Here is a 16,125-nt window from a genome sequence, read left to right as displayed (position 1 = left end):
AAGCGTTCAATCGCGAAATTCACTCCAAAAGATCTGGCAAACAATTCCTGGTGCTTTGGCCCAGACACACCGCCTGTGTGCTGGGTGTATCGCTGGGTGTATCGATGGGACCAACTGCCCTTAGACAGGTCTTCCGCAACTGCAGATTCACGGTAGTTAGCCCCGTGATGATGATCATCATCACCAACACAGCTCTCATGTCTGCATTGCCCACACTTCCAATTTACAGCAGTTTTTATGTGGTAGAAAAACAAGCTGACCCCACCAACTTGCATCACCTTCTCCGCTGACAACTTTAAACAATGTCCAGTCGGCGCCGACATCCGTGGTATCCCGTGGGGCTGGGACAAGCCGAGCGTAGGTGTGGAGTATGGGTAACTATATAGAACCGGCCCATCTGACGACACTCGGACGCAGAACCCGCTCACGGCAGTGGGAAAAGGTGGGCTATATCGCGGAAAGTCGTGATAGACTTGCAGTGTTGCGTGATGCATCTACCGGCATTCTTGGCGGAGTTGTCAATCTAAGCAGCTCCGTAATAAGTAGCCTTGTAGACTATAGCAATACATAAGCTGTCGCCAGGGCAGAATCTTCCTCGTTTGTCCTGATAGCTTCCTCCAGTCAAAAGGTTCATTGACTCTGTGACAATGTTGTCGTTATCTTCAATCGTTTTGGGCAGCCTGGGCGTCGTGAGCGGGGTGTTGGCTCAGCAGTCCGAACATCGTCTTCATCATGACCGACGATCAAGACCGGCGCCTTGGCTCGACTGACTATCAGTCTGTGCTGCAACGGGAACTGGTTGCCAAGGGCACTGAGTTTACGAACCATTATACCAATCAAGCCTTGTGCTGTCCAAGTCGATCGACACTCCTGCGTGGGCAAACCGTCCGTAAGTGCTACAGTACGGATCGGGTTTGGAACCCGACCTACGCATATTTCACTACACCAAACTCAAATTTTGTCACCGCGAGGATGCTGAGCAGTGTGCTTTACAGATAACACCAACTTGACCAATGTCGTGCAGCCTGGGTAAGTTGCCCCTGTCCAAACGTTTCACCAACATAACTTAGATTTGTGAATAGTGGTTCATACAACAAGTGGGTCCTTTCAGGTCAGGACCAGAACTACCTGCCTCACTGGCTCAGTGCAGCCGGTTATAGAACCGAATGTATGATTTTCCACTGCTGCTATGAAACCGGGTCAGCTAATGTTGATTCAGACATCGGCAAAATCATGAACGGCTATGGCATATCCAACTACGACACCGTTGTGAAAGGCTGGAACTGGACAGATGTTCTTGTGAGGAAATTGGCCACCAGGATAGCCTGACATACACTGATACATACAGGTTGAACCTTATATCGATGATTTCAACCTACCAGTATTGTCCCAAAATGGGATTACTTGCCGATTTCCCCTCAGATGCATCTTTTTCAAACTTGACGCTAACCTTTGCTGTTCAGGAGAGACGCCGGTGTTCTACGAGGGTTTCCACCAGAGTGATGTAATTCGCATCAAGTCGTAAGTTTTTGTCCGACCAAAATAGAGACTACTGTGCTAATATTCTGCTTTCAGTTTGGATCGACTAGATTATCTCACCAACCAGAGCCAGCCTTTCTTCCTTGCCATAACTCCTTTTACTCCCCATGTTGGATATCAGCAGAACAAGCCATCACACAGGTAATGGATCCCGCTGCCCAATTTCGCATGGACTAATTGTTCATCTGACTTCGTCTCTTCAGACCGATTCCTCTAAAGCGACACTTGGAGCTTTTCCCCGATGCCAAAGCGCCGAGGACACCCAACTTCAACCCTTCTGATGAGTACCAACTTACCAAAGGAGGATGGGTTAAGGACCTTCTCTCCATGAACACCTCTGCAGTCAACTTCGCCGATTTTGTTTTCCGGTCTCGAGTGCAGGCTCTGGCTGGCATTGACGAAATCGTTGAGGATGTTGTCGCCAAGCTTGAAGAAAAGGGAGTTATCAACAATACCTACAGTACGGTCCTCCGCGCTTTCGCGCTTTAGCTCCAATAGAGCAACCGAAAGGGCTATGCTAATGTTTCAAAGTCATCTATACCTCGGACAACGGCTATCACCTTGGCCAACACCGCACCCCAGCCGGAAAGTCCCTCTTCTATAATGAAGATACCAACATCCCGCTCGTTGTGCGCGGCCCCAACGTCCCCGCAAACACCACCTCCAACATCCCCGGTCTGCATTTAGATCTAGCCCCCACATTTCTCGACATCGCCGGCGTCCCCTCCTCATCCTGGCCCGTTTTCTTCGACGGCCGCAGTCTCCTCCCGCAATGGAACGATCCCTCTTCCGCCTCCAGCGCCGGCAACGCGTCTGGCCAGGGCAACTCCAAAGAAAGCATCAACATCGAGTACTGGGGCAATGCGGGGATTGAAGCCCCCAGTGCGACTGCTCTAGGCTCGCCGTTTGTGAATACCACATACAAGACGATTCGCATGTTGGGTGAGCAGCAGAGCTGGGTGTACACCAAGTGGTGTTCCGGCGACGTGGAGCTGTACGATACGGCGAATGATCCGTACGAATTGACGAACCTAGTTGACTCAGCGAATGCCACGCACACGCAGGTCATCAACCGCTTGAACGCGCTCTTGATGGTGACCAAGTCGTGCGAGCAGAACGCGTGTCGGGATCCGTGGTCTTTACTGAAGCCAAATAACGAGACGGTGATTTCGTTGACGCAGGCGCTTGCCTCAGAATACGATGACTTCTTTGCCGACTTTGAGAAGGTTACTTTTGAAACTTGTTTGTCGGTCCAGTCGGTCGCGAATGAGGGGCCGTATTTCCCGGCCCTAAGCGAAGCGATTGGAGGCGGACTGGGCAGGGCGTATAGGGATCCGACGGATGTCATTGCAGCGGCGGGGGGTGTGAGGACGATTGTCACCGCGGAATACTATGGTACGGAGGCACAGAGGAACGCAACACTGGAGGATATCTATGCGGGATCAAGGGTGCTTACGGCTGAGGAGATTGCTGCGCGATGATGGCTACTGAGGCTCAGGGGATAGCATTAGGGACCGAGAACTGGGAGCAGAAGGTCCCAGCCTGTCGTCACTTGAACAAGATCCTATGGGATCAGTCTCGGGCAATCGATTGTGCTCAGGTTGTCGTTAATTAACTTTCTATGTATTTACTTATTTGTCATTTTCTTCCTGATAGATTTCGAAGCCTGCAGCCTTGATGGGATCGTTATAAACTTAGCTGCGACCACTCTCTGTCGTCTAGAATACCTTCAACTCGGGTTGGTAGCCGAAGAGCTTCCCATAGAGGTCTTCAATATCCTCGAGTTGACCCATAAAGCGTGTGTTCGAGTTAGACAAGCGGGTTCATTCGGGAATGTGAGCTTACCGCCGTATGTGAACATGAAGGAAGGATCATAGTTTTCTTCTCAATAGGACTAGGAAGTGCTGGGCTCGAAATTAGCGCCTCTGCGAAACTCCAAAAGAAGGGCGTTTCTTATCTTCTGGTAAAACAGCTGCCCGCCCCGCAACGTAATACTCTTCTCCATGAGTATGTCAATGGGGAAGTTGTCGGTGCTGAAGAAGAAGTCACTAACGAGGATCAGGTTGCCTCGCTTGCGACTAGTCTTGGTATCCACCGAGATAGAGTCGCTCTTGTCGACCTCCAGTCGCACTGCTCGCATCGCCTTGTGCGCGACTGAAACCGGGAAGCGGAAGCTGTTTGCATCGATTGGACGACCCATTCCATGTGGCTCAACCGATAAGAGGTAATCGGCAACATCCTTATGGTCATTGATGTGCACCGGAATCATCCCAAAAGAGTTGGCCATCTCCAAGCGTTCCTTGTCCATATCGGTGGCATACACCTTCTTTGCACCCCGAATCTACTTAGCCAGACACTAGATCGATCGACCGATCGGTCCTCAACCCCAGACAACCACGTTATCACCTTCCTGCACCTCCGCCAATTCATCCATGCCTGCTGTCGTTATCACATCCGCTAGTCCCAGAAGCTTCTTGGGCGGCTTATCTTTGGGATCCTTGACAAACACCAGATCAGCATTTGGTTTGACAGAACTCGGTCTGGTCGCCTGGATATCCACCCGTAGGGTGCGAGCACCCCAAGATTCCTGACAGACGATGTCGATGCATACCGTCCCAAATCTCAGAAGGATTCGTCTTATAACAGAGCGATTGCTCCTCCTGATTGCAGGAAAGGCACTCCCCACACGCGATGACGGGAAAAATTGTGACACGGTCGCCTGCAGCCATTTTGGCGACTCCGGGCCAACGTCCTTGATGATTCCGAGTGGCTTCGTGGCCCATAATGTTGCCCTTTTGTATCGCAGCGTTGAGCTCACCCGAGTACATGTGCAAGTCTGAGCCGCAGATGGTGGTATGCGTCACACGGACGATGCATCCTTGGGAGCCGTGATGGTGGGTTTGGGGACTTCAATGCATTGGATGACTTTTCTGCTTTACCAGCAGACCGCTTTCGTTATCTCTAAGGCGTATAGGCCGTTTTGTGGAGGGGCTTCTGTTGTCTTGTTAGCCTGTGGTTCTCGTCTCATTGGAGCAGAGCTAATTGGCGCTTTCAAATTATCGTCTATCTTGCTGGCTGTTGGTTATGTGTGAACGGACTATTGGTACAAATTGCAAGCGGGTATAAAGTGTCGAAGGATTCTAAGATGAGATATGAGAGTAAAGATCCGGATAGCTGTGGAAATATTGGTATCTAAGCCAGGCTAACGGGACGGTACACCCCTAAGTCTCTTATAATTACATCTTAATATGAACAGTTCTGCGGACTTTCAGGACTGTCATTTGGTGGTTGTATTGGTGTAGCTCTACTCGGTATCTATGTGGAGAGCCGAAGCATAGCTAAGCAGTTAGGTAGGTTACCCAGTAGCGGCCACAGGACTTCCTAAGGTCAGTTGCACTATGAAACGTACACCCGTGGTTGTGTAAAATGGTGAGGCTAACCTCTTATTACTTTTCAATTTTTAACAGCTTTACATAGTTGACGGTGGGCTCTTTGTCTACTTAAAGACGTGACTTTTCAAGCACCGCATCAGCACACCTGTACGGAATCCTCCAGTTTGGATAACTAATTAACTAAATCTCCTCTGCCAAGCACTAGGTTCTGCTATGCAATGTGAACATAAAGTTCGCCCCTTATATCGCCACACCAGTGCATTGCTTGATAACTAACGGTTCCAGGTTTTAGTGATCTAGGTCTAAGGACATGTTTGACAAGGTAGCGTTAGTTCGACGAATAGACGGCGATTGACTTCTGGCAGGTTGGTCTCTTCAGAGCACTCAAGGAGTTGGATACGCACATCATGCATAGCAGAAAGGCATTGCATATACTCTTATTGCTACTAAATACCTCTCTCAATGTTTCGTACCATTCTAATCGACATTCTGCCCATTGTAGGCATCGCTTAGCGTTTTCTAGTTGCAAGAGGACAAGTAGGATCAGCTGCGAGTGTTTACCCTTGAGAAATGCAATGGGCTTGGTAATGAAGCGTGTACAGCTATAGATCTATTAGTGAGGAGCACTGTGACGTGAAAACCAAACAATTGCAATTATTAGTGCGCGTATGAAAATTACTTGCGCTCTGCTCGAGGCATTACATAGAGCCCAGGTAAACCCATATGTTATCGTTGGAGTCTTATGCACGCAGCCATGGCTATCTTCTTCCTAAGAAATATGAAAAATACGTTGGGCTTCACAGCAGCGCAGAAATAACGAATGGGAGACGCCCTTAGAAGTAGATACCAAAATGTACTTACATTTCACCCGTGTTGAATAACATCGCCATACGATATAATTTCGCATTTGCCTCGGCTCCTCCATGCCGTAGAGGTCCAGTCCAATCTTCAATGCTGGCCATACTCCAAATTATCAATGAACGCGAATCACCGACGCTGTAGATGATAAGACCAATCCAAGTTCTGACGATACCACCTTATTCGGTTCTGCTAGCCTCCATGTTCTAGCATCTAATCCCGGACGGCGGTTACTGCGACTCCACTCTGGAGCCGGGGTTTCGGGCTAGGCCCACCCACATTGCTAGGTATAGACTCGAACGTCGACGTCAAATGGCGCGGTACCCCCACTTCAGTACTCTCCATTGGAGGCGTGGCGTGGCATTCCAGCTGTCGGTTCAACCCGCGGCAGTGGTTCCATGGATTCGGAGTAAGATGCAAGTGTGGTCCCTTATCGCGCCATTCAGCTTTACTTCCGACGGCCAGTCGAAAAGGAAAAGGTCTGTCCCGCTGGTATATAGCCCGGCGGCTTCCCGTATATCTTAATGTCATCTTTCCGCAGGAATCCTTGGCTTCTTGTCCAGTCTTGGTCCTGCACGTCTTGGTATTAGTTACAGTTTGACGCCATGGCTACCGAGATCTACCAGATAGGCCGCGACCGAAGCGATGGGTCGGTTTCGCAAGACAATAAGATGAAAGATAAAAACGTCCCCAAGGCGGATATATCGGATCTCGAGGCAGATGCGTATCCAGAGGGCGAGAAGGCATCAGAAGAAAGGGGGTTGACGGACAGGGCCGAGGCAACAGAACTTACACCTGTCGAGGCGTTCAAGTGGAACGTCGAAGGAGACCAGTCCCCTTGTGAGTCGTGACACTGAACGATATTTTACCGAGTCACACTTAGAGCATGACTGATGGTATTTTAAAGTCCCCGAGGTGGCGGCTTGTGTGCCTAATACAGACGACCCGAGCACGCCTTGCAACAGTGAGTCTATCATCAACGGTTTCCGATCCTTCAGACTAACCACTTCGTAGCGGTTCGCGCTTGGGTTCTCTGTACCATATTAGTCATTCTGTTCTCTGCTGTGAACCAGTTCTTCGGTCTACGATACGTGAGTCACCACATAACACGTCAACTTTGATCTCGACCTACTAACCTGTCGCAGCCCTCATTGTCTCTCAGCTACGTTGTTGCACAGCTACTCGTCTTTCCAGTTGGCCGCGCATGGGAGAAGCTTCCCAGGTGGCGGGTGCCCCTGGGCATGTTCACCTTTGATATTAATCCTGGCCAGTTCTCTATTAAGGAGCACGCTTTCGTTGTCATTGTGAGTTTTCCTCCAATGATCCATGATTTGAGCCCCTACTAAAGCCTCTCATCTAAAGTGTGTCAACATCAGCGCAAGCGTTGCGTATGCATCCGGATCCCTTGTATCCATCATCAGCCCAGTCTACTGGGACCGTGATTACGGCGCTGGATTCTCATTTCTATACCTTTTGACCACTCAGATGCTTGGCTTTGGCCTTGCTGGAATGTCGCGCCGTTGGCTCGTCTACCCAGCCGCCCTCATCTGGCCCAACTCGCTCTCTTCCACTGTGCTCTTCCGAGCCTTACACGAGAAACAGGAGCACTCGCCTGCCAACGGGTGGACAATAACCCGATATCGGTTCTTCGGCTACTTCACAATCTTTGCGTTTGGCCTTTTCTGGCTTCCGGATTACCTGTGGACTAGTCTGGGCACTTTTGCTTTCATCACCTGGATCGCCCCTCACAATCAAAAGGTCAACACGATATTCGGTGTAAGTAATGGCCAGCTTTCTACGACAAGATTAATTTAACTGATACGATCTTACGGTAGATGAACTCTGGTCTTGGATTATTACCAATTAGCATCGATTGGACACAGATCACTTACGCTGGTACACCCCTGACGACCCCTTTTTACATCACCTGCAATGCGTTCGCTGTCGTTGTGTTCTTCTACCTCTTCCTCTCGCCAATATTGTACTACTCAAATGTGTGGTACAGCGCATAGTAAGTCACCTCGTTATGTGTCTCTCTTATCATGACGATGCTGACTTTACCAGCCTACCGCTCTTATCCTCGAGCACCTTCGATAACACCGGCGGAAGCTACAATATTTCACGAGTAGTTGATAGAGATCTCCACTTCGTATTGAGCAAATATGAGCAGTACTCGCCCATGTACATATCCATGTCCTACTCACTCTCATACGCATTGTCATTTGCCGCCGTCACAGCAATCGTTGTTCACACGTACCTGTACAACGGCTCCGAAATATGGGCGAAATTTAAAAATTCCCGCGCCGGTGGCGAGGACATCCACAAGCGCCTCATGAACTCTTACAAGGAAGTTCCTGACTGGTGGTACGGCGTCTTGACAGTGGTAGTCCTTGGCCTTGGCATCTTTACCGTGCGATACTGGGACTCGGGTCTGCCCGTGTGGGGATTCATCGTGGTGTGCTTCGGAATGGGCGTGGTGATGATTATTCCCGAGGGCATCCTGGAGGGGACGACTAATCAGAGGGTCTTCCTCAACATCATAACCGAGTTAATCGCCGGTTATGCTTGGCCCGGTAAGCCGATTGCGAACATGATGGTCAAGTGTTACGGGTACAACTCGGTCAAGCACGGAATGGACTTTGCGCAGGATCTCAAGTTGGGCCAGTACATGAAAATCCCTCCTCGTGTGCTGTTCTTCGGGCAGATTTACGCGTCGATACTGGCAACTATGACGCAGACTGGTGGTAAGCTCAAAATCTCCCCCTCTATCATTAGGCTGTGGTTGACGAGCAATGTCTAGTCCTACGATGGATGATGGGAAATATACCCAACTTGTGCGACCCAAAGAACACGCAACGCTTCACATGCGCTGGTGCCAAGGTGGTCTATAATGCATCCCTGATCTGGGGAACCATCGGCCCACAGAGAATGTTTCAGGCTGGGCAGGTGTACAATGGCATCATGTACTTCTTCTTCATCGGGGTACGTCTTTCCTCACCTCCACCTAAAGTATTGCTATCCATAGAAAGCTTGATCTGACTTCAAGACAGCCCATTGTCACCACAATCGTCTACATCATCTACCGCCGCTATCCTAACAGCTGGGTGCGCTACATCAACGTCCCCATCTTTTTCAACGCTGCGGGCAACATCCCACCTTGTAACACTACACAATATTCACTGTGGTTCATTTTCGGATTTATCTTCAACTATTTCATCCGAAAGCGGGCGTTTGACTGGTGGAAACGGTATAATTACCTGCTACAGGCTGCGATGGACACAGGTACTGCGCTTGCGACTGTCATCATCTTCTTCGCTCTGACCTACAACAACATCACTTTGAAATGGTGGGGCAATACGGTGGGCGGTGACACAGATGATTCGAACTCGACGCCGTGGTTGACGGTGCCGGATGGGAGCTACTTTGGAAAGGGCCCGGGCCAGTTTTGAGGTGATGGAGCTATGCAACGTTGTATACAGTATTTAGATAGATTTTGGCCCGATCGGGGCAGCGCAAGTACGATCAACCTTGCAAGAACAGAAGTGATTGTTGCCATCGAGAAAACAGAGTATTCAGGAAGTATCGAATCCTTCAATAATGTTTATAATGTGTTATTACTTAGTGATGGACGCCAGATTCTGCTTTATTATACTCACTATTTTAGCGAGTTCCGTTGATTTGCTAAGCAAACCTCGCCAGCAACAATTTTGCCCAATATCGAGCATATATCTTGTGAAGTTTTCATGTGACAGTGCGACTATGTAGTGAAGCTACCAGATGATCATTCTGACTAGATAAATAGCGAGATGAAGATCTAGTCGGTAAGGCTCAGTGAAATCCAGGGTCCGGCTAAGCCTCATTGACAGTAGAGCTCGCAGCCGCAGAGTTGTTATGTGCTTACGTGTTAAGAAACATGTTCTTCTCGAATTACTCACTGGCAACCCTGTCACCTATACCCTAGGTTTGCCACAGCTAATGTCGTGAGGTCTGAGGCTGATGCACTCTCCTCGAGCGTAATAGGCAGGGTTTAGGTCCTGTTCAGTTCAATAGACTGCACCATTTTTGACCCTCCTGTTGTATCAGACTTCATCCTATTCAACAACAGCTGATGTTGATCAAAGCCCAAATGGTTACTCAGACTGGCGGATAAGTTGCTTGAATTCAATTCAAGACAACCACCTAAATACGAATAAAACGTGATCTACATGCCGTTTCCCACTTGAAGTATTTTTAGCACAAAAGTATTTGTTTAGGCCCCCATATTTGTTGTATGAACCCCTTAAGTGACCTGGCTGCCAAATCTTCAAAGGTCCGAATTAGGGACCGAAACTGACCCATGTAGGCATTAATATAATATGAATAATAGGAGGTGCCTTTTCACTAAATGGACAGCTAATACGAACCAATGCCTCTTCAGGTGGAATATGGCGTCTGCGGTCGTTTTTCCTGCTCAGTAAGTCTCCTGAGTTGATCAGGGAGGTTAACTGCCATACGACACCTCTAGCATTTCTCTATTCTTACCAGGAATACCAGTTCATCTTTCCAGCCCTAAGTATTCTTTTTTGTGTTCGCGTTAAGCGCTGCTGAACCTCGCGTTCTCTTATGCTGTCTCACATCCCGTTCTGAGTTATTGCTGGAAGCAAGACGACATGCCGCATGGCGCACTTTTCGTATTTACAGAGCTTGTCCTGCTAAATTCCATCAACCATCTCAACACGGTACGCATAGTAAATTGCCAGGAGATATGAAAAATGCCGCAGCACTGTTATTTATGTCTTGAAGACTATTTTAGTAGTTCATCCCGAATCTTTGCTTAGCAAGCAACCGTACGTTGGTTCGTCTGCATCATGCAATGGCTCGACAACTTTGATGGCCACCCAGATCCCTACTCCCCATCATCAGCCTATTAGGGCTCTGATGTTGACCATTTGCATGCAAATTTCCCTCTTTTGGCAATCAAACGTGACACAGTAATCGTAACGAGTCTGTATTCTCACGGTTATACTTGAAAACACCACGCGACAGAATCAATAATGAGTTGATACTTTGCCGTGCACACAGTTCCAGACATTTGCTGTCTTCCGGAAACGAAAATGGCGGAGAATGGTCAATGAAGGAGATGACGATCACGCTTCACGCATAAGTCGCCGGACTCAGGGAAGATATCGGCCTCGTCCATACAATGTTGACCAGAGGGTGCGTCATTTGCTAGATCCCACATGCCATCATATCCCAGAAGACCTCGACTCGGATTTGTCTGCCGTCAATGGTCGACGTCTGGGCGGCCTTGACCATGTGCACGAGTGTTTGTCACACAGTTGTGCACCCAAGACCACTCTACTTCTTTGAGAAGTTGTCATCCATGGATTGGTGCAAAAGAATGGTCAATGACCGCACAGATGCATGGAAATTGCCTCAGCACCCCGAACTGGAAGTTGTGACCCTCGTCAACCAGTTTGGATTTGCAAATATGACAATGGTTCAATTGCGGATAATTTTCAACTTGAGAAAGAACCAACAGCATACACTTGGCCATAACCGCTTCTATGATGCTTGCTATTGGGAAAGAGGAAGGTTGAATCACAACCGCCCTTGCTATGAAGATGTTCCAAACTCGAGATAGAGCCGCTGTGTACCCCATTAGTGGGTCAGCACGTGACTCCTTCGCATGGCAGCGAGCCAGTGCAAACTTCGAAGCCAACTCCGCCTCAGGCCGACATGAGAAGAACCCACACAGCCAACGGGCCGGCAACTCCGTTGACTTTGAAGGCCTGATATCGGAACCAACATACCATTCCAGTCTCCACCGATTCCGGGTCAAGTTGAAATTCGGCATCCTGGTCACTTTGGACCCAGAATATCAACAATATCCCCAAAAATCTGCACAGTGCGATGGACCAGACATGACGCCCAGCGAAGTCGAGGCCCTCTTTGAGAGCACCAGGCAGCCCAGCATCGGCACGTTTGAGGATGAAGATGGGAATATTGTTCTGACGCAGGAAGAGAAGTCACGACGGGTTGAGAAGCTGAGGGAGGTTCTCACCAGCGTCCAACAGCTTGTGGCGGCTGGCTCGGAGGAGCTGGATCTGATTGCGCAGAGAATCGGCGATGGAAGTAGAGATGGTGAGTTGAGTTTTGCTAGGATTGTTTCTTGACCTATTGTTTCATCAAGGTCCCGATTTCGTTTCAAGATGGGCATGTTTGTTTTTAGGAGATGGGGTTGTCTTCTGTCATGGAATTCCTTAGAGCTGCCCGAAGCTTGTTGTTGTGGCAATGGAGCACAATGTTCCGTTCCCCACGGTAGTAGATGGAGAACGGAATCACGAACTGACGCACCGTTCCTTTAGTATTATGGAGAGTACCCTTGGGAGAATCGGGGCTGCTGGAGTTCTTTGTTGGCCTTATCGGCAGCACGGAATTGAGGCAGGCTCTTGCGATCCACACGCTTCGCATCATCGGCAACTCATGTGCAGATACTGGTATGTGTCCCTCTCATATGCTTAGTCAGACGTACTCATCCATTTTAGATGAGAACAGAGCTCGAGTAGTTGCCTCCAACTGCCTGCCAGCTATTGTCAACATGCTCAACGATGATTCCATCCTGGCCTTCGTCATTCCGGTGTTGTTTAACATATGCGTTGACTACGGTTAGTACAACGGCCATAATATCCGTTCACAGTTGCTAACAGCACGAAGAGCCAGCTCAAGTTGCAGCATATAAAGCTGGTCTAAACCCAGAGCTCGTCAGTCTGATATCGAGTCCACGGTTGGCCAATGCACAGTCTTTCATGAACTACATCTGCAAGCTTCTAGGACTTATTGCCAGCCAGGGTAAGTGCAAGCATATATTCACTGCTAGTGGCATCCTCAGCTAAAACGTTTGTAGAACCAGAAGCCAACCTAGTTCACACGGGGACTCCTTTCATCCTCCTTACTTTGGCTACGAGCCCTCAGTCGTTGGCAGATTTGGAGGATTTCCTGGGTCAGCTTTCCGTAGGCTTGACCTACCTCTCCAACCCACAGTTCCAAGACGCTTTCCTCAATACACCACAGTCCATCCCGCTGTTTCTTCACGCCTTCAGCAAGGCATGCGTCAACTTTGATATCACAGAGGCCGACGAGAGCGAGGCTACTCAGCTGAAGAATGTGCAGTCCGTTTTCACTCAAGCTCTAGCTGACCTCTCCGCCAACCCAATATTTGCGGCATCGTGCCCCATTGGAGGACCAGAAGTGCAGACGATGCAGTGCTGGATATCAACGCCATGCGTTCAGCTGCAGAGCGCAGCCTGTCTGGCGCTGGGCAATATTGCCCGGTCTGACGACGCATGCATCACGTTGGTGCAGACCTACTCCATCCACAAGCCGCTGGTCGCTATCATAGCCGATGACTCGAATACCGACGCGCAGCTGTTACACTCGACACTCAGCTTCCTCAAGAACCTCGCCATTCCCGTGTCCAACAAGCCCCATCTAGGTGAAGCCGGACTCCTGAACGCGAATCTTCTCCCACGGATATGGGGTCTGGACACTCAGATCCAGGTCCAATTCGCCTCTGTCTCTCTTACCCGCTTGCTCCTCGTTTTGTGCTCAGCCAACGTCCAGCGCATGTGCGCGCCTCTTAGTGACGATCCCAACTCCCCAGCACATGAACGCACCCTGCTACACCAGCTCATGAGCCTCTTTCTCCGCTCCGACCAAGAACCTACAAAGACCGAAGCGGCCCGCGCCGTACTTGCCGTCCTGCGTGTGCTGCACTCCGGTCCCGACGCGGCCACCCTCCTTCCACAATCCCTTTCCCCTTCTCAAACCCGCAACACGGTCTCCTCATCCTGGTACGGGCCAGAGACAGAGGTAGCGCAACCGGCTACCTCCAGCAAGGCATCAAAACCGCCACCACCTAGTCACCTGGGGCGGTTCTACAAGAACCACGACACTCTCCCCAACGCCATCCTCTACCTAAGCACCAATACCAAATTCCCCGTCCTCCGCTCCGAACTCTGGTTTGTCATGGCCCTCATGTCGCGCTCCCCCGACGGCGCCAACATGGTCGCCACTTGCCTCCTACAAATCGACCTCCTGCGGTCACTCCTCGAGACCGTAGGAGGCAAGGAGGCCTTTGAGGCACGCAATTTTGAATCAGCGGAAGGAGCAGGTGGCACTGCAATGGTGCTCGGGGATGCCTGTCGATCGGGCGGGGTAGATTCGAGCATGGTTAGCGGGCTGGGCCTGGAGCCGCAGCAGATCGATCCAAGCAAGAAAGCGGGGATGGTTCGTGTCGATCGCGAGAATTGTCTGGTGCTGATTGCAGAGTTGCTGCAGCGGTGTCCGGAGCAGTTGAGGCCTTTGGTGAAGGAGTCTCTCACGGAAGTTTTGCGCACGGGTGGTCAGTTGGTCTTGGATGATCGAGCTGCTGGTGCTGGCAGGGCTTGATCCAGAGGTGAAGTCTGTTGGATTGCCTGGAAGGAACCAAGGCTTTGTGATTGAAGTAACAGCGTTACATACGAAGATGCGAGTCAAATATATCTGCTAGACCTACCTGACAGATCTGAATTCATCTTGTTCCAGCATCCAATAGAATTTGGGTCATAACAGTGGTCAACAGACAAATCCGCAGGAGATCCGCATAGAAAAGTCGAATCACAGCACCTCCCTACCGCTCGATCAAGATTTTCCAATTATGTGCATTTCATTTTCATTGAGAACGTAGAAACCGGAGAAGATGCAATAATTCTGGGCCCCATCGTGAATGTCATAGAGATGAATTACTTTTCTCTTCCCCTAGACAAAGACGTGAGCCCTTCAGCTGAACCTGCCCTGACCGTCCAGCAACACACGAGAAGAAAAGCAGAGCCCTAATTGATGCCGTGTCCGTACTCCCGCGTACTCAACTCTCAACGCTCAAGACCAGTTTATTTCTTGTTCTTCTCCTCCTCGGCCTTATCCTTGGCTCGCTTCTCCCGGACACCCTTCAATCTGGCGTCGCTTCTTGCCATACGCAGCTTGCGGTAGGCACCACCCTCAATCGCCTCAGGCATGTCGCCCTTCTTAATCTCGCGGACACCCTCGGGGACGTGGACGATGGGCAGCGCAGCGCTAACGCTGGGGATGGTCTTGGTGCTGCTCAGGTCGGGCTTGGCGCCCTTCTTGGGGAAGACGACCAACTTCTCCTTGTAGGCCTTCAGGCGGGCAACGTTAACGGCGAGAGACTCCTCGCTCAGGTTTTGGCGGCGCGAATCGACCGAGATACCGATGGTGGGGGCATAGAGGCGGGGGATACCGGCAGCCTATTCCAAATAAGTTAGATTTTGTGTATCCAAATACGACCTTCATGCCTGTCTAACTTGGGCGTTGACAGCAGTCATATGGGGGATTGCGGATCTACCTTCAGCTCAGTTAGGGTGAAACCACGTCCGGCACGAACTCGACGGTTGTACTTGATGGTCGGGCATCGGACGACGGGGCGCAGCTTGTCAACGGGGCGGGGAGCGACAGCGGCAGCCTTCGCACGACGGACGGAGCGGCGGCGGATCTTCTGCGTAGCCTATTTTCCATCCAAGTCAGAAATCCATCACAACAATTTCCAAATCCTCCTCGTTGAATCGCGTACCTGGTCGAAGTGGCATCGGACCCGGCGCTGCCAATCCTTGCGGAAATCTGGGAGATGTCAGTCGTCTTGTCACCTCCACTGAAAAAAAAATTCAAAAGCATCGTGCAATCGCTGGCAATTCAACGTACGGTTGTGCTGGATCTGGTTGTTGTGCTTGATCGCCTGGAAGATAAATATGTCAGCATTGCACCCTGCAAACAGCAGCTTGCCACATGGAATCAATATTGTAGGGCGGCCGCGAGTGACTTACCATTGTGACTGCTTGCGATCAAGATGAGGTTGTCGTAGTGAAGGAAAGTGGACTGCAGGTCGTCTGTCGGGCTCGATCAATCTCTATCGCACCCAAATGGCTGGCGTAAAATTTCCTGGCCCTTGGTTGGACCTTCCTCTGCCCGCACTGCGCTCGGCAAAATTGTTAAAAGGGCTCCAAAACCCTAGGTTGATCTGTGGCTGGTGCAGTGGCTTTGCCCACTTCAAAAATGGCAACAACACCAAATGGAAATTGCAACCCTGGCAGGCTATTGGTCTGTGCACCGTTTCTCCCTTCCGCGGGGCCCCATAGGCACACGGGTACCCGTGTGATTACCTAAATAGGTAAAGCCCCTCCGTTGTCGGATACTATCACGTGTCGCGTTGAAATTGGATAATTGAAGCAATTCATGTTCGTAGTCAAGTAGTCAAAGCACATATTATTAGCCAGAAATTACTACTGTAGACTGTCTGCTCTCT

General features: G+C 50.2%; 5 protein-coding genes across 5 annotated transcripts; 3 read left to right on the top strand and 2 right to left on the bottom strand.

The window, feature by feature from the left end:
* Positions 1-717: 717 nt before the first annotated feature.
* On the top strand, positions 718-2,822 carry BCR38DRAFT_309407 (alkaline-phosphatase-like protein; the record flags this gene model as incomplete). The annotated part of the gene is made up of 9 exons (XM_040854645.1): positions 718-889; positions 996-1,029; positions 1,083-1,168; positions 1,220-1,293; positions 1,320-1,348; positions 1,423-1,521; positions 1,576-1,680; positions 1,743-1,999; positions 2,071-2,822. Coding segments are annotated over 9 exons (1,608 nt in total), but the record flags the coding sequence as incomplete, so codon positions are not given.
* Positions 2,823-3,433: 611 nt separating this feature from the next.
* BCR38DRAFT_411521 (uncharacterized protein) lies at positions 3,434-3,847 on the bottom strand (the record flags this gene model as incomplete). The annotated part of the gene is made up of 1 exon (XM_040858588.1): positions 3,434-3,847. The coding sequence occupies one exon, from the start codon at positions 3,845-3,847 to the stop codon at positions 3,434-3,436; it is 414 nt and encodes a 137-aa protein (XP_040713745.1).
* Positions 3,848-6,460: 2,613 nt separating this feature from the next.
* Positions 6,461-9,238, top strand: BCR38DRAFT_348265 (OPT oligopeptide transporter protein-domain-containing protein; the record flags this gene model as incomplete). The annotated part of the gene is made up of 9 exons (XM_040856405.1): positions 6,461-6,629; positions 6,697-6,753; positions 6,804-6,880; positions 6,935-7,093; positions 7,152-7,565; positions 7,625-7,800; positions 7,854-8,533; positions 8,590-8,771; positions 8,840-9,238. 9 exons carry the CDS (start codon positions 6,461-6,463, stop codon positions 9,236-9,238), a joined length of 2,313 nt encoding a protein of 770 aa, XP_040713744.1.
* Positions 9,239-11,692: 2,454 nt separating this feature from the next.
* On the top strand, positions 11,693-14,219 carry BCR38DRAFT_347215 (uncharacterized protein; the record flags this gene model as incomplete). Its single annotated transcript, XM_040856322.1, has 6 exons — positions 11,693-11,912; positions 12,137-12,268; positions 12,317-12,436; positions 12,486-12,620; positions 12,676-13,941; positions 13,990-14,219. The coding sequence occupies 6 exons, from the start codon at positions 11,693-11,695 to the stop codon at positions 14,217-14,219; spliced, it is 2,103 nt and encodes a 700-aa protein (XP_040713743.1).
* A 479-nt stretch (positions 14,220-14,698) lies between these two features.
* BCR38DRAFT_459473 (ribosomal protein L13e) lies at positions 14,699-15,649 on the bottom strand (the record flags this gene model as incomplete). Its single annotated transcript, XM_040862288.1, has 5 exons — positions 14,699-15,073; positions 15,172-15,330; positions 15,397-15,443; positions 15,525-15,558; positions 15,647-15,649. 5 exons carry the CDS (start codon positions 15,647-15,649, stop codon positions 14,699-14,701), a joined length of 618 nt encoding a protein of 205 aa, XP_040713742.1.
* Positions 15,650-16,125: the final 476 nt, after the last annotated feature.

Source organism: Pseudomassariella vexata, assembly GCF_002105095.1.
Source record: "Pseudomassariella vexata strain CBS 129021 chromosome Unknown BCR38scaffold_10, whole genome shotgun sequence".
In the NCBI taxonomy this organism is placed as follows: Eukaryota; Fungi; Ascomycota; class Sordariomycetes; order Amphisphaeriales; family Pseudomassariaceae; genus Pseudomassariella; species Pseudomassariella vexata.
The sequence above is the reverse complement of the archived record's forward strand: the minus strand, read 5'-3'. Positions and strand labels throughout refer to the sequence as shown.